The 24013-nt window shown below is 45.9% G+C and overlaps 1 protein-coding gene across 1 annotated transcript in view; it reads left to right on the forward strand.

Moving 5' to 3' along the window:
- Positions 1–1119: 1119 nt before the first annotated feature.
- The window catches only part of LOC115476432 (enoyl-CoA delta isomerase 1, mitochondrial-like), a 29321-nt gene continuing 6427 nt past the window's right edge, over positions 1120–24013 (forward strand). The window contains exons 1-4 of the mRNA XM_030212808.1: positions 1120–1212; positions 5821–5925; positions 8148–8275; positions 12835–12981. Of these exons, the coding sequence (XP_030068668.1) occupies positions 1167–1212; positions 5821–5925; positions 8148–8275; positions 12835–12981 (426 nt within the window). The 5' untranslated portion in view covers positions 1120–1166. The remainder of the gene's footprint in view (positions 1213–5820; positions 5926–8147; positions 8276–12834; positions 12982–24013) is intronic.

A 24013-nucleotide genomic window follows, 5' to 3' on the forward strand; every position in this document is an offset into this window, starting at 1 on the left:
GTGAACTGGAATTTAGCAAGCTTCTTTCGTGCTGCCATCATCCCACGAGCGTTCAGCTGCTGTTCAGGAACTTCGGTCAATTAATTCGGGTGTGTCTGCTTATGATTTTTACCCCCACTCCAACGGAGACGAGGAGTCAAGCTTCCATTTCGCTGCGTGACGTCACTTCCTCCCAATAGCTTTTTTTGTTTTGTGGATTGCAATGGTATATTATAAAAATGCACTTGATAAATTTTATTACTACTATTTAAAAGACAGATATTGAATCATGAGGGCAAAGCTACCTTCATGCAGAAGTCCAGAATCAGTCTAAATGTGCCAACATTGTCCAATTCAGCACACTATTAGCAGCCAAGTTCAAACAAAGTTAATTATGTTCAGTGAAAAATAAATGTGTTGGCTCAGGCTGCTTGCTATGTGAATATTCCATCACTGTTTCATTATTGCTACCAACCAACTATTACCTTATTAAGGGCATTTGATTTAAACTTTATTTTAGTTTGTTTATCCAGGCCTTACATGCACATGATTTTGCTATTTAAACCCAAACGTGAATCCTAAGGGTGGTTTGAACAGTTAGGTATAAACTGTGTTGTTTCTGACTTTACTTGTTCTGGACTGCTGACCCGTGCATCTGGAATTTTGGAAGATCATGGAAATGAGAAAATTAAAATTAAGTTTTGTATGTACTCTGTAGAAGTTGTTGTTTACTTTTGCAATGTGTGTATGGATGACTGTTTGGTGTATGCATGTGATAATATTTGAATAACTGTCCTTAATTAAGGCTATAATTTCCGATCATGCAGCATCATAAAAGGACAGCCTTTTAAATGCCAAGTTGGGTATATATGCTAATCTCAGCTTTGTTAAATGTTTCAGACATATCCATCTATTTGCTCCCATGATATAACTGCAGTCCGTTGTTTCTAATAACGTTTTGTATTACTGTTTTCAATAGTGTTTTGGGTGTACTAAAATGGCGACAAGCTCCGCGTTCTGGCTTCAGCTTATGTAATGGACTAGATAGGATCACCTCCGTCTCCTCTTTTCTTCAACCCCCTTGAACAGTATTAGCATTTCTTCTCTTCCGCCCTGTAGCGGGAGGTGTGTTACCAGTCAGCTGATGGTGTCACGCTCTGCAGCCGTCCTCCCGAGTTCCGTACAAGATGGCAGCGGCGCTAATGCGGTTCTCTTCTGTTCGACTCTTGGCAGGTATGTTTCACACGGCCTGCTCCGGGACGGGCGCCATAGGTTTGTTCGTTCTGGACTATTATGCAGGTGTACATAGAGCGTTGGTGGCTCGAGACCTTGGATTGGCGTCAGACCAAATAAGGTTTTCTGGTTTCATGCAAGCATGCACAGGTTCCTCGGAGCTCGGTTGAGAGGGGCGTTTTGTACTCGGGATTTAAAGAGCGAATCTATGGATCAGGAATGTGCAGAGAGGGTCTGATATGGGGGTGGAGATGGGGAAGAGGGCGAGTGAGACGTGGGTCTCAGAAACAGAAAAAAATGAGTGGAGAAAAGAGGGGGCGTGAATGATAAAGGGCTGTGCTCGGGGATAATAGGTGGCGATGAGAAAAGTGGGTCGCAGGGTCTTAGGATGGGGTGGAGAGGAGAGAAATGATTAGTAGGGTCTGAAGATCAGATTAAGAATATACATGAGGACATATAGGGGAAGAAGAGCCCAAGAGAAATGAAAGTTATACATAGAAGTCCTAAGAGGTTTAGTTTTTTTTTTTCCTTCAAAGGATAAGCAGATAAATAGCTTCCCAGTGGATGTGATGGAGTTAAAAGCACTAACAGAATACAGGGAGGCCCGAGATAAACTGTTACCAAGTTATTTAAAGGAAAACCAGACCCAAACTAGACTAGATCAGGGGCTTCATAAACCTCTGCCAGGTTTTCAGAATATCCACATTGAATATGCATATGTGTTTTCATTATGGATAGTCTGAAAATCCAACTGGTTGTAGTAAAACTATGCACTAAAATAGTGTTTTCCAAACTTTTATCCAATATAAGCCGGTTTTAATACTTAAAAATTAAAATGGAGATCACGTGATGCCATGTTCAGGAGTGGTTGCTGAAAACCCCGCTCCTGCCATCCTACCACTAATCCCTTGTATAATGTGTATTCAGCTTTATAATTTTGGCAGCTTTGGGTTTGTGGAGTGCCTGGAGATTACCAGTACTGGTCTCCGTATCTCAAAAAAGATATAGTAGAATTGGAAAAGGTACAGCGAAGGGCGACGAAAATGATAGTGGGGATGGGACGACTTTCCTACGAAGAGAGGCTGAGAAGGCTAGGGCTTTTCAGCTTGGAGAAGAGACGGCTGAGGGGAGATATGATAGAAGTGTATAAAATAATGAGTGGAATGGATCGGGTGGATGTGAAGCGACTGTTCACGCTATCCAAAAATACTAGGACTAGAGGGCATGAGTTGAAGCTACAGTGTGGTAAATTTAAAACGAATCGGAGAAAATTTTTCTTCACCCAACGTGTAATTAGACTCTGGAATTCGTTGCCGGAGAACGTGGTACGGGCGGTTAGCTTGACGGAGTTTAAAAAGGGGTTAGATAGATTCCTAAAGGACAAGTCCATAGACCGCTATTAAATGGACTTGGAAAAATTCCGCATTTTTAGGTATAACTTGTCTGGAATGTTTTTACGTTTGGGGAGCGTGCCAGGTGCCCTTGACCTGGATTGGCCACTGTCGGTGACAGGGTGCTGGGCTAGATGGACCTTTGGTCTTTCCCAGTATGGCACTACTTATGTACTTATGTACTTATCGCACTCTAATATCGATACTATGGCTGCGAAAGGGGTGAGAAAGGAGAGAGAAAAAATCCGGCCATATGAAGACAAGATGGCGACTCCGGTGAGCCCATCCATCTCCTCCGTCTGATTGGCCTGGGTGATAGAGGTGGCAGCGGAGGTCACGGGGGCCATGGAAATTCTGCTGAACAAACGATTAAGCCCTATTGACAGCAAACTAGAGCAGCTAATGGCTTACCAACAAAGACATGGGATCCTGGAGGACAGGGTAGTAAAGATGGAGGAGGAACAAGCGCGCTTGCAGAAAATGGTGGCTGGGTATGAGGAGAAACTTGAGGATCTAGAAAATAGACCCAGAAGGGACAACTTAAGATTCGTGGGCCTCCCGGAGACACTAGGAGATAACGACTTGCGAGGATTCATGGAAACCTGGTTAGCACAGCAGTTAAATCTACCGGTTGCGCTTGGGGCATTGCAGATAGAATGAGCACACCGGATAGGCCCACGATCCCAGCCTAATGCGCAACCCAGAGTGGTAATATGTAAGCTCCTGAACTTTGCGCAAAAAACGGCTGTATTACAAGTACTGAGAAGAGGTTGGGAGCTTCGATACGAAAATAACAAAATACTGTGTTTTCAAGATTATTCTGCAGTAGTTGCTGCACAAAGCAGAAGATTTTCGCCGATATGCTCCAGTCTCTTTGAACAGAAGATTCGATTCACACTACAGTATCCAGCCAAATTGAGAGTGACGTATAAAGATGAAACAAAGATTTACAATACAGTAGAACAGGCACAGGAATTTCTATGCTGCTTAGAACAGCAGTGAACCAGAGAGGTAATCTAGCTGGATACTGAAGAAGGAGACCTGGAGCGCTGGAAAGAGAGAGATTATAAACAGAGGCACTTAGATGAGCGGAATATCCACCTAAGGCCTGACTACAATGACTGGATAGAGAAGTGTCTTTCAATAACTAGAGGATCCTGGAGATGCTTAAAGTGAGGCATAGCACTGCTTTGCTCTCATATGAAACAAGTGGTGTATGTTCATAAGGTGGGGATGGTTTTTTTTCCCCCTATTTTGTATTTATGGTTAATGGCTGACACATCTGCTATTGATGCTGGGCAATAGAGGGATGAGTTATGGGAGGTGTTATACGTGATGGTTCCATATAGGGAACCCCAGAAATGGTTTGGGGGGGGGGGATTAGGGGTTGCGGGAGGGTAGCTGGGAACAGGGAAGGGAGGTATTCAGGGAGGGCTTCTAGGAACTTGGGATGTAAATTCAAGGTGTGGGGGGTTGTATAATAACCAGTCCGCACAAAGGAGTTTGGGCAAGCATGTATTTCGACAGAGAGAATATGAGGGGTGGTGTAGGCTGGGGCACCACCTCTCTCATTTAGACGTTTCATCAGATGAGAATTAGTTGTAATTGGGGGGGGGGGGGGGGGGGGTAGACCCTGAAGGTGGTAACTTGGAATGTAGGGGATATCAGTTCACCTATTAAAAGATCAAAAATACTATAACACCTTCAATGTCTTAGAATAGACATTGCACTATTGCGAGAAACCCACTTATCTATACCTGAACATGCCAAACTAAAAACTTGGTGGGTGGGGGATTGATTGGCAGCGGCAGCTCAAGGCAAAAAGGGAGGAGTAGCCATTTTGTTTAGGAAAGGAGTAGTAGACAAAATTTGCTCACTTTTTATAGACCCTGGAGGTAGATTTTTTTACTTTGTAAGGCCATAATTGCATGCTAGGCATTTGTACTAGGGAATGTATATGCACCTAATCAATATGATCGCCGTTTTTACAAAATGATTACGTCAAAGTTGTTGGCTAGTGAGGCGATGTCAATTTTGATAGGAGGAGACTTTAATGCAGTTTTAGATCCCACGATAGATAAATTCCACCCAGTGAAGGCATCGACTTACCAGGGGGGGAAAAGGGCTTTCAAATCTATGTGGACAGTTAGATTTAGTAGACGTCTAGTGAGTGCTACACCCACAGGAGAGAGACTTCACGCATTTATCTCGCGCGCACTCCACCCAGGCCTATATTGATTATTTATTGGTCTCAAAGCAAATCTTTGACTCGATATCAAAGTCTGACATTGCGCCTTATGTCATTTTGGACCATGCCTGGGTTTGGATGGACTGTGTGTTGACCAAGCCAGTGGGGTGGGGATGGCATTGGGTTTTTCCAGCGGAATTATACAAAGACAAGGCATTTCAGGAAGTGCTGTCTAAATGCTGGGAGGAGTATAAATCTCATAATATAGAGCATACAAAATACAAATTATTAAACAACCGTTGAAGTATTTGCAAAACACTTTCTATCTTTATTAAATATCTTCTATGTACTTAAATTTTTCTTTACACGTCATAAATAGAACATTAACACAATCATTCACTCTTTCACACATCACATCATATAAAAAACGCTCATCATGTCATATATAGAACGCTACAGCAAATTTCCTCACAAATAAATCAGCTTGTCCGTATGATATTTAAACAACATGTTGAGTTCTATACCATGGAACTCAATCTCCAATGAAAATCTTACAGAAAAGAATTTTCTCTTAGATGATAACTGTTCATCAGTATCCGGCAAATTCATTAATAATAAAACTTCCAATAATGCATTGATCCATTAGTCCTCACAGATGAATCATCGATTTTTATCGCTGAGTGTTGATAAGAATATAACGGGGTACAAACTGCGATCTATAAATGAGGTAGCTGCAGGCTTCTATAGTATTCGCAATCAAATCCAGGGACCGTGTACTCTGGACTTTACATAAGATGTTTGTTCAACTTTTCAGCAAGCCACAACAGGGCTCCTGTGGGTCACCGTTACTGTACCCAGTAATGGTGGTATATTGTTTTAATAAACATAAACATGGTCCTACGTCATGCTTCTCCTACACGATGTAGGGGACTCCATCCTTAGGTTTCCTTGTACCAGGTGGGGATTCAGGTGTTGAGTGCTTCCCTTGGTAAAAAGGTATTAAACAATTTTTGTACATATTTGTTTCAGCAACACTAAGTCCTTATGGTGTGCATCAGAAACATGGACAGATCTCAAACCAAAGAAGGCAATTCAGTAATACCTACATTTCAGTAGAGATGGATGATGCAACAGGTAATATGGAACCAGGTCTTGATGAATTATAGAAATCAATATGTTATGTAATCCTTGGGCCTACTGATGTGATGGGAGTTTGTGGGTAACCAGTAAACACAAGTCAGTAAACACTGACGTGGAGCCAGAAGCAACTTTATTAGTTTGGGGTTTCTTTTACAGATGCCACATGGCGCCATGCACGTTTCTTAGTAATGGAGTCAGCATTTTCTATTCTGACAGTCTTGATTATTGTATAAAAATGCTACAGCTATGAGCCTTGGTCCCTTGCCTAGACTTTGGTTCAGGCTCTAAAATGAGGGAAAAGCTTACAGGCCTGAGTGACTCTTGCTTGAACTCCCAGTGTTGGAGCTCTAAAGAGAACAACAGGAAACACAAAGGTGGGGGGCCAAAGGACAGAGTGACATTGTGGTCAGCCATGGTGTGAGAAAGGAAGTCTCTCTTACGATTTACAACGCAAATCCCGTACTATTTTTGTAGCTTTTCTTTGCACCACTTCCAGTCTTTTTACGTATTTAGCAAGATACGGCCTCCAAAACTGAACACAATATTCCAAGTGGGGTGCAAAGAAAAGCTAAAAAAATGGCATGGGATATGCGTTGCAAACCGTACGAGGAGAGACTTGCTGACCTGAACATGTATACCTTGAAGGAAAGGAGAAACAGGGGTGACATGATACAGACGTTCAAATATTTGAAAGGTATTAATCTGCAAAAGAACTCCCTTCCCCTCTCTCTCCAGAGCAATTCCTCCTTTCAAAACATGGCTATTTGTGCTGAGATTTTATGCCTTTTTGTTTTGTTTTGGCCCCATCCCCAGTCTCTTCCTTTACACGTTTCTCTATTTCTACAAATGAGCGTTTTAGTTGTCTTATCAAATAATGGAGTTCCTTTCCCTTTCTTTTATGTTATTTATTATATACACCGCTTTGTCCTGCAAAGTCAGTTTGGGCATTATTAAACTACTAGTAAATAAGGCCCGTTTCTGACAGAAATGAAACATGCGCTAGCAAGGTTTTCCTGGGAGTGTGTATGTTTGAGAGAGTGTGTGTGAGAGTGACTGTGTGAGAGAGAGAGTGAATGTGCGAGTGCGTGTGTGTGACAGAGAGAGAGTGAGTCTGGGTGCGAGTGTGTCTGTGAGAGAGTGTGTGTGTGTTTGAGTGTGTGCGAGAGCGTATGTCAGACAAAGTGAGTGTGAGAGAGAGAGTGTTTTACACAGTTACACTGTGTGTGAGAGAGAGTATGTGTGCGATACACAGACTGTCTGTGAGACTGAGTGTGTGTGAGAGTGACTGTGTGACACATAGAGAGTGAAGGTGATACAGTGTGAGACATAGTGTGAGAGACTGTGTGAGAGAGCGAAAGACACTGACTATGAGTGTGTGTGAGAGAGAGAGAGAGAGAGTGTGTGTCACAGAGATACCTCCCCCCTCCCTCTGTGGTCTGAGGACCCCCTGCCTGCCCCCCCCCCCCCCGCGTGGTTTGCAGGACCGTGCGAGTGTGTTACTGTGATGGAGAGAGTGAGACTGGGTGCAAGTGTGTCTCTGTGCCCTGGCCCCCCCTCCAGCCACCCAGCAATTTTTCTCTATCCCCTGCCCCCCCTTGAGCCATCCAGCGATTGTCCTCTGTCCCCCCTCCAGCCACCCTTTGATTCTCCTCTGTCCCCTGCCCCTCCTCCACCCACCCAGCTATTCTCCTGTGTCCCCTGCCCACCTCCTGCAGCCACCCAGCGATTGTCCTCTGTCCCCTGCCCCCCGTCCAGGCACCCTGCGATTCTTCTCTGTCCCCTGACACCCGCCCCCCTCCAGCCACCCCACAATTCTCATCTCCCCTTCCCCCCTTCAGTCACCCAGCTATTCTCCTGTGTTCCCTGCCCCCCCCCTCCAGCCACCCAGTGGTTGTCCTGTATCCCCTGCCCCCGTTATTGAAAGCCCTGGCCGTCTCGAGTTTGTTCCTTAGTTAGTCTGAGTACCCGCCCTCGACGTCATCACGTTTTGACGCGAGGGAGCAGGAGAGAGAGATATGACACCGTTACGAACCCTTCAGTGAAGCCACGGAGTCAGCTTCAGAACGTTGGAGGTGCGTTTTATTATAGTAGATAAGAGACCTGCATGCATCCTTTAGCTTTTTTTTTTTTAACTTTGGATGAAAATTGATTTGTAAGGTGTACTGGTTTTTGCTTTGATAGAGTAACTGGTATGTTTTGATTATGCTGTGTGCTAGGGGTGGCTGTCATGAAGATGAAGCGTCCCCCTGTGAATAGCCTCAACCTGGAATTGCTCACTGAGTTTGCCATCAGTCTGGAGAAGCTAGAAATCGATCGTGGCTGCAGAGGTGTCATCCTGACTTCTGTAAGTAAGAGGCTGAGCCTGGAACTTAGTGTAAGGTCACAAAATTAAACCTAATGCCAAAATGTGCTGGTAAACTGTGATATACTGACAATTCAAAGACAAAAGAGCTCAGCAGCCATTAAACACTTCTCTTTACAGAAAGTTAAAAAAAAATTAGCATTTTTGTGATCTTCTAATCATTGGTCTGAAAAGAAAAGCCCACCATAAAACATGTTATTTCTAAAATGCGTATATATTATAGCATTGTAGCAAGTCAACACAGTTCACGGCATGTAGGGAGTAGCTGCTGTGGAGCAACCATCTGACCGGTATTCTGACTGAGGGGACCCCTTGCTTCCTGATTGGAGCTCTGAGGAGACACCCCTCCCCCCATTTTGAGTGCCTTGGACGGGAGGAGTAGCTCATCCCTTAACTCGCAGCAGATTGCCTTGAGCCCCACCCCATGTAGAAGATATGGGTTACAGAGGCTGAGCTGTCCACACAAAGTTGTTTTTTAATTCATGATAATTCCTGTTGTGGAATTACTGCAGGAAGCTTTGTGCCTTTGAGACAACATCTGACCCCTGATGCAGACACCATGCTGAAACATAGGCCGTCGGATACTTCAATAAAATTTTCTTCTTCTGATTCTGTGCTCTTCCTTTCTAATCCATCCTAGCCCACTGCACTGTTCATTTTGGTCAGGGATTTTGCTATCTTTAATCCAAATCAGACTTCACATGTGTTCTGGAAAAAAAAAAGTGTTATAGAATTACATACCCAAACATGGTTTCACAAAAAAATAATTTTACTTAATACAGTTGCACATTCTTTGTGCTACTCCATGGTGAAACATGGCACCAGTTTGGTTATAACAACACTGAAAAATGCAACTGTCCATAGCCTAGACATCAGTTAGACAATATCTATATGGACCGTCTTAAGAGACGGTCCCTGCTCCCTGGAAGTTAGTCTAGTCACATAGACAAGATGAATAAGAAGTAGAAAATGGAACAGTGGATGTAATGTTTAGCTTGGTCTACAATGGAGAAAAAGGTCAGGGAGGGCTAATACTGGAGAAAGGAAGTGTCATTGAAATGTTTGTAGGGGTGTGCATAGCCCCCGAAAAATAGTTTGGTTCACCTATGTTTAAAACAAATTCCTCTTCGTCCGGGTAGACCAGCCCAGACCACCGGGCTATGTGCCCCGACCAACAGATGGAGGTAGAGAAAAACATAAGCAAGTTCTGGTGACATTGCCAGAATAATAGCTGGTGCATCCTGGAACTAGCCAGTATTTTTGTCTACCTTCCAGCAGAAGATCAAATTTTCAGGTGCAAAAACAAAACAGGTTGTGTTTGTGTTTCCAGCATTCCAGCAGTGCGAGGTCCCAGTGAGCTGGGGAATAGAGATGGCCAGGTGGACTTCACAGCACTTGGAGTCAGCAGGAGCCTGTTGCTCTCAGTTCTGCTGGATGTTTTGTGCTGCATGCCTGACAGATGCTGTGGCTCCTGCAGTGGCCACCACGTGTTTGCCATGGCTGGATTGCCTTGCCCTAAATGCAGGGTGAAACCATTAGGGGGGGGGGGGGGAGACCAGATACTTTGGCCCTGGTCTATCAGGACTCAATTAAAAGAAATTAACAGGTAAGCCTAAATTTCACCTTATTTCCATTTAAAAAAAAATGTTTTCGTGTATATTTTACATTCTTTAGGCATACATTGAATCACACTAGAACTTAAGTGCACAAATTGTATGCAGATTACAATTTTTTAATGCATAATAACGCATTTGTTATACATGTTTTTAGAAACCACAACATCCCCCTGTGAGTTAAACTATAAAAAATATTTTTTTACACAGCTGCTGCCTTTGGAATCCTTGCTGTGCCAGCATCATGCCCTCCCCTTAACTGCCTTCCTGCCATCCGCTCTCCTCTCCTTTCCCCTCCCTGCAGCTGTCCTTACTTGTTTAAGTAATATGCTCCAGCAGGGACTCAAGGCAATCTTGCGCATTATTGGGGGGGGGGGGGGGGCTTTCCTCCTCTAACGCATACACAGGAAGTGGCATCAGAAAAGGAAAGGCCCCCAATGATGTGTAAGGCTGCCTGTGAGAGTTCCTGCTGGAGCAGATTACTAAAATAAGTAAGGAGGGCTGCAGGGAGGGAGAAGGAGAGGACAGCGGGACTGCAGGAAGGCAGCCAAGGAGAGGAGGCAAATCTGGCATGTGGAGGACTTCGGTAGGGGAGGGGGAGTCCAAAGGCAGTAGCCTCACCATTGGCCTAAATAGGACTCCAGGGACAAAGATATTTTCATACATTTAACACGCACACATTGTACAAGGTTTTTTGGGTTTTATACATCTGCACCCAATTTGTGCTTGTTATGTATGTGAAATGTATGTGTGGCCTGCCTCTCAGATATCGCCGCCTGGATGTCCAACCGTCATCTGAAACTGAACATGGCAAAGACTGAGCTCCTTGTCTTCCCACCCAAACCCTCCTCTCCTCTTTCCCCACTCTCTGTCTCTGTTGACAACGCCCTCATCCTCCCCGTCTCGTCAGCCCGCAATCTCGGAGTCATTTTCGACTCCTCCCTCTCCTTCTCTGCCCATATCCAGCAGACAGCTAAGACCTGTCGCTTCTTCCTCTATAATATTAGCAAAATCCGCCCATTCCTCTCTGAACAGACCACCCGAACCCTCGTCCACTCACTCGTTACCTCTCGTCTTGACTATTGCAACCTTCTCCTTGCTGGTCTCCCGCTTAGCCACCTATCCCCCCTTCAATCTGTCCAAAATTCCGCTGCACGTCTTATCTACCGCGTGAACCGATACTCTCATATCACCCCTCTCCTCAAGTCGCTTCACTGGCTCCCGATTCGCTACCGTATTCAGTTCAAGCTTCTCCTAATGACCTTCAAATGCACTCAATCTGCAGCCCCCCATTACCTCTCTACCCTCCTCTCCCCCTATGTTCCCATCCGTAACCTCCGCTCTCAGGACAAATCACTCCTATCTGTACCCTTCTCCACCACCGCTAACTCCAGACTCCGTCCCTTCTGCCTCGCATCACCTTATGCCTGGAACAGACTCCCCGAGCCCATACGCCCTCCCTGCCCATCTTTAAGTCCTTACTCAAAACCCATCTCTTCTCCCTTGCTTTTGGCGCCTAACCACCTTCCCCATTCATGATACACTGACTACACTGACTACATAGTTTGTTACCTTTAGATTGTAAGCTCTCTTGAGCAGGGACTGTCCTTCCCCATGTTTTAACTTGTACAGCGCTGCGTAACCCTAGTAGCGCTATAATAATGCTAAGTAGTAGTAGTAGTGATTTCTTGGTATACTCATGTACAAGTGATTTGCCTGCACTTTACCAAATGCATGCTTATAAATGGACATCCCTAATAGGATGCAAAGAAAAGAAGTGGTGGTGATCTATGGTAATGTTATTTCCCTAGTAGATGAATCACTATATTGAATTCTGTCCTCTAAAAGCCTAACTAATTGGACTGCTGGAAGGATGGATAGAAGTTATTAACAGCCAGGACATGAGCTTGTCTTTAACCGCCACAAAAAAGGAAGTAGTTTTTCTGCAATTTGTAATGGAATATCAGAAAAGGAATTCCTCTGCATTCACCAATGGATTTTTTCCCCAGCTTCTTATTGTTTGAGCGAGCGTTTCATACCTCCTTTCTACCAGAAATTCTACACCCTCACTTTAATCCCCCAAATACTAAAATTAAGCCCCAATGGTGCAAATGGTTTGTTTGTTGGAAATTAAAAAAAAAAAATGTGATTGTGACATTTTTTGTACAGCATCAAGCAAACCCTGGGCAATATGATACAGCTTATGGACCTTACCAGTTTAGTGGAGATGGTCATTGTAAACAGGAGTGCAGGAGTAGCAACTGGTTAGAACACCGAGTTGATAACCAGGGAAGCCCAGTTTAAATCCTGCTGCTGCTCCTTGTGATCTTGGGCAAGTCACTTAGGGGCCCTTTTACTAAGCCACGTAGGCACCTACGCACGCCAGTTTGGAGCTGCCACGTGGCCCGGGTAGTAATTTCATTTTTTACGCACATCCGCAAATAATTTTTATTTTCGGACGTGAGGTGAAAACCGAGCGGTAATCGGCATTCTATGTGCGTAGACCATTACTGCCCAGTTACAGCGCGTGAGACCTTATCGCTAACTGAATGGGTGGTGGTAAGGTCCTGAGACCCAAAATGAACACGTGCCAGTTTTCATTTTGCCGCACGTCCATTTTTTGGCAAAAATTTAAAAAAAGGCCTTTTTTTACAGACGTGCTGAAAAATGGATCTGTGTGCTCCCAAAACATGCGCCTATGCTAGCGCAGGCCATTTTTTGGCATGCCTTAGTAAAAGGACCCCTTAACCCTCCATTGCCTCTGGTGCATATTTACATTGTGAGCTGTCCAGGGACATAAAAATACCTGCTGTGCCTGAATGTAGCTTGCTTTCAGCTACTACTGAAAAAGATGTCTGCTGAATTCAAATCCCTGGAATCTACATTAAAATCTATATTGATGCATATTTATTTTATTTCCTATTACAGGCAATTCCTAAAATCTTCTCAGCAGGACTAGATATAACTGAGATGTGTGGGAAGAATGCAGATCATTATGGGGAATTCTGGAGAGCCCTGCAGGAAATGTGGCTGAAACTCTATGGGTCCAACATGGTGACGATAGCGGCCATTAATGCAAGTATTTTATATAGTGAATTGGGGCGTATTTAAATTTGCAAGGGAGGTAGATAAAAGCTTATAAAGTCCATGAATGTTCTGAGTGGTAAAACTCAGAATATATGAGATTAGCAGATATGCTGATTGAGACCATTTTATTATCTTGGATATATTTGACAGGGTGAAAATATATTATATTATATATTATAATATATTATATATTATACATTATGGGCCCTGTTTACTAAGGTACGTTAGCGTTTTTAATGTGCCTACAATTAGCACGCGCGCTAACTGAAGGCGCCTATAAGGATATTGTAGGAGCATACACTGTTAATGCATGTTAAAAATGATGTAGGACATGTAGGACTTATCTGTCTCTGCCGCCTTTATTTAACAGAATGAACCCACCAGCTGTATAGTACAGTTTTTCCAATCGCTGTTGTGCACACCTGTAGCAGCAGGTTGTACTGTATTTCCACAGCAGAATGGATGACACACTCACACCAGTTGCCTCTCTTACCCAGCCACAGCGGTTACCTGTCTTACACAAACTGTAACGCGGCTTAGTAAACAGGTCCCTATATATTATATATTACATTATATAGTATATTTTATATATATATATATATATATAGGGCCATGTTTACTAAGGTGCGTTAGTGTTTTTAGTGCACCTACACTTAGTGCACGTTCTATGTAGGTGCCTATAGGGATATTGTAGGCATATACATGGTTAACACGCCTATATGATTAACGTGTGTTAAAAACGTTAACATGGCTATAACGCTGCTTAGTAAACAGTACCCATAATATATTATGTATGTAATATATATATTACATTACATATTATGTTATATATCACATATATATAATGTAATATATATGATTTGTAATGTATAAAATATGTAATATATATATTATATAATTATGTTATTATATATTATACATTATATATTATGTATTCCTATAGGGATATTGTAGGCTCGTACACAGTTAACATGCGTTAACGCCTATACCGTGACTTATTAAACAGGGCCTTATATATTATATTATATATTATGTCATATTAGATTTATATTAGATTACATTGTAAGCCACTTTGAGTCTGCTTTATGTGGAAAACGTGGGGTATAAATGTTCATAAATAAATAAATATACCTTGGTTGAAATAAATGTTTTTGTGGGTTATCTCCAGTTTTAAAGTTTGGTATTCGTGTTCATTTGGAGTATCCTGAAAACTTGACCTGTTGGCAGTCCTCAAGGACTGGGGGTGAAGACCAAGGTCTTAGGGGATACAAAACTGTTTGGGCTTGGCCAAATTGAAATGATTGGGGCCCTTTTACTAAGCTGCTTAGGCATCTACTCGCACCAGTTTGGAACTATTGCCTGGCTACTGCATGGCCCGGGCGGTGATTTCATTTTATGCACGTGTCCACTCTGTGCTGGAAAATTTCCGACACATGGCGCTTACCGCCCAGTTATTGTGTGAGATCCTTTACCGCTAAGTCAATGGGTGGGGGTAAGGTCTCAGCCCCAAAATGGACGTGCGCCAATTTTTATTTTGCTGCACATTCATTTTCGGCCAAATAAGAAAAGGCCCTTTTTTTGCAGGTGCGCTGAAAAGTAGACCTGCACACATCCAGTACACGCATCTACACCAGCACAGGCCATTTTTCAGCACACCTTAGTAAAAGAACCCCTAAACCTGTAAAACTAATGGGTATACTGGGTCCTCTGCGAATTTGGGAGGAATGTCAGTGCACTGCAGGAAATTTTGCTTACAGTTCAGGGGATGCTGCCATGTCACTGGAGATTTAGAAGGACCCAGCTTCTGTGTAAGATACACGTGTGTGACATACAGAGCAGCCAGCCTATTTGTATAATGATGACTAAGATTGCCAGCAATTGGCCATGATCATATTTGTTGAGTGGTTCCTGTTTAGCTGACAAATGAAACTTGAATATGTGTGCCACACAGCTTCTTGTAGAACTACATCCCTGACAACCCCAGAGATGAAATTAGTTTGCCTTAAGCAAATCTGTGTAGTACAAGTTTTTGTAGGCATTCATTCAGCACATGCACTGTAGGGTATAAAGATTCTATAGGCAAAAAAACCACTTTAAGCAAACATTCGTTTTATCCATACCAGACCGGTGTGGAACCAGTAGGTTGTGTCCGTTGACCAGTGGATGGAGAAAAGAGAAAAAAAAAAAGTAATTCTTTGTGACTCGCCCATTAAGGGTATTGTGCAGCCATAGAATGAATGTTCAGAATATTTCTCTGCTTCAAGTGGATGGTGGACAGACTGTGCAGCTTCTATTAGGTGCTTCTTACAGAGCTCCTGAACCAGCAGGGGATTCCTAACGGACAGTTTATGCTGCTTTTCTATATGTTGAAAGCTTGTCTGGAGCCAGGCTGACACTCAGTGGTGCCTAGTCCCTCCCCTTCCCCCCACCCACTCCTTCTCTTCACTGCAGTTTAAGGCATTAAAGAGGCTAAAGTGCCTTCTGTGTGACATAATATTTGCACTGTTACTTGAGGTACTGTTTTGTCTCAAGAGATTATCATCTTCGCACAGCTACAGCAGCCACATGTAGGACTTATCTGTCTCTGCCGCCTTTATTTAACAGAATGAACCCATCAGCTGTATAATACAGTTTCCATATCATCAAGCTGATCAATCCATAGACTGGTGGGTTGTGTCCATCTACCAGCAGGTGGAGATAGAGAGCAAACTTTTGCCTCCCTATATGTGGTCATGTGCTGCCGGAAACTCCCCAGTATGTTCTCTATCTCAGCAGGTGGTGGTCACACACAGCAGCAGCTCTGGCTAGGCCTCCAAGCCTAATCCTTAGGTTTTGTTGAGGCCTGGGGTTGAGGGCTCTTTTGAGCAAGTGCAAACCTGGTGGTGCCAGGTCCCTCCTTTTCTCCCCCCTCCCGCTGGCTCCGTTTAAAAAAAAAAAAAAAAATTTTAAACGTCTTTAAAGGCGTTTAATTCGACGTTTCTTTAAACGTTCATTGCAGCTACTCACTGGGACACCAGTTCGTTACAGCTCGGAGCGGCAAGCAGGTAATTTTACCTTTTTATAGCGGGCAGGGGGTTCCCCGATTCTTCTCCTCGTGGCATATGGCATCGGAGGGCGAGGGCGCAAAGGGTCGCTCCCCGGATCGCTGGAGCGCTTCTAGAGGGGATGCGGGGGTTTTACAACCTGATTCGCCCTTGATGGGTGACAGTTTAGTGACCGATGAATGTCCCGGTCGTTCCTCCGGCGTGGCGGTTTTTTCCCGCCATAAACGCCCATCCCCCGCTCCTCGCCTCCGCCATCTTGGCCGGCCACGCGGCTCGGACGGCTTCTTCGTGGGCCGCCCTTGAGGTTGGAGACATTAATGCCATGAACGCCCTTAATTTGGGCAACGGCACAAAGCGGCTAAAGTTAAGCGCCGTTCTTCCCGCGCGGCTCCTTCGCGGAGTTTCGCGCCGGACGCCATTTGGATGCGCAGCATGTCTCTCCCCCGCTATTGCGAGCGCCGGTTGAGAGTGCGTCTAGGGCTGTTGCCCAGGCTGCGGAAGTGCACAGTCTGGGGGGTTTCTCCCCCGAGTTTGTTTTGCTGCTGCATCAGGCTTTCCTCATGCAAAACGCTGCCCCTGCTCCCTCTTCTGATAAAGAGGTTGAGGTTCCCAGAGGTAAACGCCCTCGGGTTGATTTCCAGGCCTTGGAGGACTTTGTCTCCTCCGATGTAGATGAGGGCAGCGTGTCTGAGGTCTCCCAACGGTCCTTTGCGGATTCCTTGGAGGAGATAGATCCCCGCTCGGATGGAGCGGATGACCCCTCTGCAGCGCGGCTTTTTAGCCCAGAGGATTTGCCCAACCTGTTGTTACAGGCCATGGACACTTTGAAGATTTCCTCTCCGGAGGACGTCTCTCCCTCAGCCCCTGTTGGCTCTGCCATTATGCTGGGGACGAAGCGCCCGCCTAGATCCTTCCACGTGCATGATGCCATGCACACCTTAATTGCGGCTCAATGGGATGTCCCGGAAACGAGCCTTAAAGTGGCTAGGGCTATGTCCCGCCTCTATCCTTTGGCTGTGAGTGAACGTGAGGCCTATCTGTGGCCTACCGTGGATTCTTTAATCACTGCGGTGACTAAGAAAACGGCGTTGCCGGTGGAAGGTGGCACGGCCCTAAAGGACGCCCAAGACAGAAGATTGGAGGCGGCCTTAAGGTCGTCCTTTGAGGCAGCCTGGAATCGGGCTTAGCCTATTTGGCAGACTTGCTGTATGATGTCTTGAGAGCCTCAGCTAAAGGCATGGCTCAGACAGTCTCTGCGCGGCGGTGGCTTTGGCTGAAACATTGGTCTGCTGACCACGCCTCTAAATCCCGCCTGGCTAGATTGCCTTTTAAAGGCAAGCTGCTCTTTGGGGTCGAGCTGGACAAAATCGTGACCGATCTCGGCACGTCTAAGGGCAAGAAATTACCAGAGGTCAGGGCGCGGGCTAGTACTCGTCCCGGTACCTCCAGAGGACGGTTGCTGGAAGCCCGTCGGTACCGCCCGGGCAAGTCGGGTTCCTCTGCCCCCTCTTCCTTCAAGAGGAATTTCTCCCCCAAGCAGCATTCCTTTCGCAGAGGACCGCCGTCCCGGAGGTGCTCCCTCCGGTCCTCCCCCAGGGTCTCGTACCCAATGACGGGGCCTTGGTCCACGCCCCAGTGCAGATTGGAGGACGGCTGTCCTCGTTTCTGGGCGAGTGGACCACTATAACTTCAGACGCGTGGGTGCTGGAAGTCATCAGAGACGGCTACAAGCTAGAGTTCTGCCAACCCTTAAGAGACGGGTTTGTACTCTCTCCCTGCAAGTCTCCGGTCAAGCTGTGGCAGTGCAGCAGACCTTGGACAACCTGATCCGCCTGGGTGCGGTCGTTCCGGTGCCAAAAAATCAGATTGGCAAGGGACGTTACTCCATTTACTTTGTGGTTCCAAAGAAAGGAGGTTCTGTCCGGCCTATCCTCGACCTCAAAGGGGTCAATCGGGCCTGGAAAGTGAGGCACTTTCGCATGGAGACTCTCCGCTCTGTTATAGCGGCAGTGAAGGCAGGAGAGTTCTTGGCTTCCTTGGACATCAAGGAAGCGTACCTGCATATTCCCATCTGGCCTCCTCTCCAACGCTTTCTGCGTTTTACAGTCCTGAGACGACACTTCCAGTTCAGAGCCCTCCCTTTCGGGTTGGCTACTGCTCCGCGGACCTTTTCCAAAGTAATGGGGGTCATAGCGGCCTTCCTGCTAAAGGAAGGAGTACAAGTCCATCCTTATCTGGACGACTGGTTGATCCGAGCCCCCTCTTATGCAGAGTGCGGCAAAGCTATGGACCGGGTAGTTGCTCTTGTGAGCTCCCTGGGATGGATCATCAACTGGAAGAAGAGCCAGCTGCGCCCGACTCAGTCCCTGGAGTATCTGGGAGTTCGATTCGACACCCAAGTGGGCAGAGTGTTCCTGCCAGACAATCGGATTGTCAAGCTTCAGGCTCAGGTGGACTAGTTCCTAGTAGCCTCTCCTATTCGGGCTTGGGACTACGTGCAGCTGTTGGGCTCTATGACGGCCACGATGGAAGTAGTGCCCTGGGCCAGGGCTCATATGAGACCACTACAGCTATCTCTGCTGCTGCGCTGGACTCCGATGTCGGAGGATTATGCTGTGCGCCTTCCCGTGGACCCAGCAGTGCGCAAGGCGCTGAGCTGGTGGACGCAGACAGACAAGTTGTCTGCAGGATTGCCTCTGGTGACCCCGGAGTGGATTGTCGTCACGACAGACGCCTCTTTGATGGGCTGGGGAGCCCACTGCTTGGGAAGGACAGCGCAGGGGCTAGTCTCCTGCAGAGGCAAGTGGTCTATCAACCTCCTGGAACTCAGAGCCATTCGGTTGGTGTTATTGGAGTTCATCCCGGTACTGGTGTTGTAGCCTGTACGGGTCCTGTCGGACAATGCCACGGCTGTGGCCTATATCAACCGCCAGGGAGGTACCAAGAGCGCCCCTCTAGCCAAGGAGGCTATGAGTCTTTGCCAGTGGGCGGAAGCGAACCTGGAGCAGCTTTCAGCGGCCCACATTGCCGGAGTCATGAATGTCAAGGCGGACTTTCTCAGTCGCCATACCTTGGAGTCCGGAGAGTGGCAACTATCTGCTCAGGCGTTCTTGGACATCACGAAGCTCTGGGGCCAGCCGAGCCTAGATCTGATGGCGTCATCGGCCAATTGCCAAGTGCCGCGCTTTTTCAGCAGAGGACGGGACCCTCGATCCCTGGGAGTAGATGCTCTTCTCCAACAGTGGCCGACACAAGAGCTCCTCTATGTGTTCCCGCCCTGGCCCATGTTGGGCAGGGTGCTAGACCGGGTGGCAAAGCATCCCGGCAGGGTAATCCTGGTGGGTCCGGATTGGCCCAGACGTCCCTGGTATGCGGACTTGATCAGGCTCTCAGTCGACGATCCTCTGCGGCTGTCAGTGGAGCAGGGCCTGTTACATCAGGGTCCCGTGGTGATGGAGGATCCCTCTCCCTTTGGTCTTACGGCCTGGCTATTGAGCGGCAGCGTCTGAGGAAGAAGGGCTTCTCAGACAAGGTCATCGCCACTATGCTGAGAGCGAGGAAGCGCTCTACTTCTACTGCTTACGCCAGGGTTTGGCGTATCTTTGCAGCATGGTGTGAAGCAGGCTCACTTTCTCCCTTCACTGCTCCAATTTCTTCAGTGTTGGCGTTCCTGCAAGAAGGTCTGGAGAAAGGCCTGTCGCTCAGTTCCCTTAAAGTCCAGGTAGCGGCTCTGGCTTGCTTCAGGGGCCGCCTGAAGGGTGCTTCCCTGGCTTCGCAGCCAGATGTGGTGCGCTTTCTCAAGGGAGTTAATCACCTGCGTGGAATCTCAACCTGGTGCTAAGAGCATTGCAGAAGCCGCCTTTTGAACCCTTGTCGAGGGCATCTCTGAAAGACCTGACGTTGAAAGCAGTCTTTTTGGTGGCTATCACTTCAGCCAGAAGAGTTTCCGAGCTCCAGGCGCTCTCATGTCGAGAGCCTTTTCTGCAGTTCACTGAGGCAGGAGTGACTATTCGCACAGTGCCTTCCTTCCTGCCCAAGATTGTTTCTCGCTTCCAGGTGAATCAGCAGCTCTGTCTCCCTTCCTTTCGTAGGGAGGACTACCCAGAGGAGTACTCCGCTCTTGAATATCTGGATGTGAGACGAGTCATCATCAGATACTTGGAAGTGACCAATGATTTCCGGAAATCGGATCATCTGTTTGTCCTGTTTGCAGGTCCTCGTAAGGGTCTGCAGGCTGCTAAGCCTACAGTGGCAAGATGGGTCAAGGAAGCCATTGCAGCGGCTTATGTGGCCGCGGGGAAGGTGCCGCCTATCCAGCTGAAGGCTCACTCCACGAGAGCTCAGGCGGCCTCGATGGCAGAGGCCGGATCCATCTCCTTGGAAGAGATATGCAAGGTGGCAACGGGGGCTTCGGCTCATACATTCTCCAAGCATTACCGTTTGACTGTGGCTGCACGGGCGGAGGCCCGGTTTGGAGCTTCAGTGTTGAGGTCAGGGATTTCTATGTCCCGCCCTGGGTGAGTACTGCTTCGGTACATCCCACCAGTCTATGGATTGATCAGCTTGATGATATGGAAGGTAAAATTATGTATAATCATACCTGATAATTTTCTTTCCATTAATCATAGCTGATCAATCCATAGCCCCTCCCAGATATCTGTACTGTTTATATTCTGGTTGAATTTTGGGTTCAAGTTTAGCCTTCAGTTACTTCAGGAGGACTTCGTGTTCAAGTTCTTCTTTCACTTGGATTCTTCAAGAGTTGAGACGAGTTTGTGTTACAGTGAGCTGCTGCATTCCTCTCCCCTCCGTTTTACGGGGCTGGATTGAGACATAAATTCTGCCGGCACTCCCTCCCGCTTCGTGCGGCTGTAGGGCAGCTTTGTACCCCTCCCGCTTCGGCGGTGTTAGGGTCAGTCAGCTCCTCCCGCGGTTGCGGTTGCAGGATAAGCCAGATCCCCCCGCATCGGCGGGTGTGGTGTCCCTCCCCCGCTCCGCGGGGATGAGCTGGACGGATTCCCCTCCCCCACTTGTGTGGGGATGAGCTGGGTTAATTCCCCTCCCCCGTTTCGGCGGTGGTGAGCTGGGCAGAGTGTCCCTTCGTGGGTGTAATTCTCTAAGTGCTGAGTCCTGCGGATGGAGCTTTGATATCGACATACTGAGGAGTTTCCGGCAGCACATGACCACATATAGGGAGGCAAAAGTTTGCTCTCTATCTCCACCTGCTGGTAGATGGACACAACCCACCAGTCTATGGATTGATCAGCTATGATTAATGGAAAGAAAATTATCAGGTATGATTATACATAAATTTACCTTTTCCAATCGCTGTTGTGCACACCTGTAGCAGCAGGTTGTACTGTATTTCCACAGCAGAATGGATGACACACTCACACCAGTTGCCTCTCTTACCCAGCCACAGCGGTTACCTGTCTTACACAAACTGTACAGACCTACTGTTCTGGTCAACTCCATGGATGACCTGTTTAGTAAACCTATCTCTGTTGCTCAGCAACATTACCCTCTGACATTGCATACTTGTGTTTGGAGTTTCCTGTGTATTGGTACCTTTATAAAGTTCAGAAGAACCTAACTTACTCCTTTTCATTCCTAACCAGTGCTCCTTTGCTGTGAAAAGAAGGGACTGTATTCCTTTTTAGGAGCGTAGTAGGGGGCCCTTTTACTAAGCCGCGTAAGCATCTACGCACGCCCAACGTGCGCCAAAATGGAGTTACCACCCGGCTACCGTGTGGTTCTTGCGGTAATTTCAATTTTGGCACACGTCCGAAAAATAATTTTTATTTTCGTATGCGCGTATTAGATGCATGCCAAGTAGCATTTGATGCATGTAGGTCATTACTGCACGGTTACTGCATGAGACTTTACCACTAGGTCAATGGCTGGTCTCGGATGCAAAATTGACAAGCAAAATTTCGGCAAATTTTTTTAAAAAAAGGCCTTTTTTACAGGTGCGCTGAAAAATGGACCTGCACACGCCCAAAAACCGGCATCTACACTATCGCAGGGCCCCTTAGTTCCTTATCTGCTGCTGTCTGGTTGTTTTTCCTGAATGCTGTACTCCTACAGTGGCACTCTGGTTACCGTTCTTTGTGCAGTTTCCAGGCTTATGGATGTTTTTTCCCTATCCATGGTCTTAGTTCTAATATGTAGACCTCTGTGTCAGCCACGAGCCTTTGTGCTCATTCTAGGAAGTTAATTTCCTCTTCACATGATCTGCCCTTCCTTTCCTGCCTTAAGGATTATGTCTTAGAACTTCCTACGGGCAGAATTATAGGATGCTTTGATACAAAGAAGCTTCGTTTTTATCATTCAAATTTCAGCATTTACCCTTATTTCCTTCAACTGTTTTCAATACCACATCCTTATGGAGATCAGCTGAGGAGCTCCAACAGAACCTCTGTCTCTTGACACTGTTCTAATTAATAATTTTCTTGAGTATTCCATCTTGTGCCCTCCAGTAATTTAGTGTTTCCTTTTTTTAAAATGAATCGGAGAAAACGTTTCTCACTCAATGTGTAGTTAAACTCTGGAATTTGTTGACAGAAAACGTGGTAAAGGTGGTTAGCTTAGCGGGGTTTAAAAAAGGTTTGGACGGCTTCCTAAAGGAAAAGTCCATAGACCATTTTTAGAATGGACTTGGGGAAAATCCACTTTTTATTTCTGGGATAAGTAGCATAAGTGAACCAAATAAATAAAATGTTTTGTACTTTTTTGGGATCTTGCTAGTTATTTGTGACCTGGATTGGCCACTTTTGGAAACAGGATGCTGGGCTTGATGGACCTTTGGTCTGTCCCAGTATGGCAATATTTATGTACTTGTTCATGGACCTTTGGTACCTACATGTCTCTTGATGGGATTGTATACTGCAGAATCTTTTAAGGAATTCAGTTTTAATCTTTGGATGTTCTCTATCTTGTTTCGATCTTGTAGTCATAGTAACATAGTAGATGTATGATCCATCCAGTCTGCCCGACAAGAAACTCACAGCATAAGGTATGATACTATACTACATACGTTTGCTTGATCTTGATTGTCCTTGCCATTTTTTGGGGCCTAAACCGTAGAAGTCTGCCCGGCACTGGCCTTGCCAGTTACTGAAGGTGTCCAGCCATGATCAGGGCAATTACCGTAGAAGTCTGTCCAGCACTGGCTTTACTTCCCAATTACTGATGTTTCCATCTAATTACCACTAAGCTTGTTTGGTTCCATGCCTTCTATATAGGATTCATTTATGTTTATCCCATGCATTTTTGAATTCAGTTACTGTTTTCATCTCACCCACTTCATGTGGGAGGGCATTTCAGGTATCTACCACCCTCTCCATGAAAAAGTACTTCCTGATAGGATAGTCGGCCCCTTCCTTCATGTTCTCTAGTGCTACCACATTCCCGTCTTTGGAAAAGGTTTGTTTGTAAATTGATACCTTTCAAATATTTTGGGTACTGCTTTGCTACATCCCACTGGTTCTGGACTGGTCAGGTATGGAACAAAAGGAAGGTTAAAATTTATGCCTTGCTGATCATTTTCTTTTCTTTACTCCAACTGGACCAGTTCAGAAACTCACCTGATTGATTATATTTCCCCCACAGGGTGGATTTTCCTATTCCTCTTTTTGCTTTCCTTGCAGATTTCATGCCTTTCCCCTACAGGGTGTATTTTCCTGTTCCTCTTTTTTTTTTTTTTCCTTGCAGATTTCATGCCTCCTGTTTTTCAATATTCTTCAGTGTGCACAGTTTTATTCATCTCCTGATTCAGTGAAATATCTGTATGTCAGTAAAGTATATGCCTCCATTGTTACTGTATTTATTACTGATGTGACATTTATTCTTGTCTATTCTGTATTGATCCACAGTTTATAAACACCATTGCTTGGTTATTTGAAATACTTAACATTCTATGGTTGTACGATATTCTTAAGGAGTGAGTCACAAAGAACTACTTCTTTTCTGTCTCC

This window comes from Microcaecilia unicolor, chromosome 8 (assembly GCF_901765095.1).
Source record: "Microcaecilia unicolor chromosome 8, aMicUni1.1, whole genome shotgun sequence".
Taxonomy (NCBI): domain Eukaryota; kingdom Metazoa; phylum Chordata; class Amphibia; order Gymnophiona; family Siphonopidae; genus Microcaecilia; species Microcaecilia unicolor.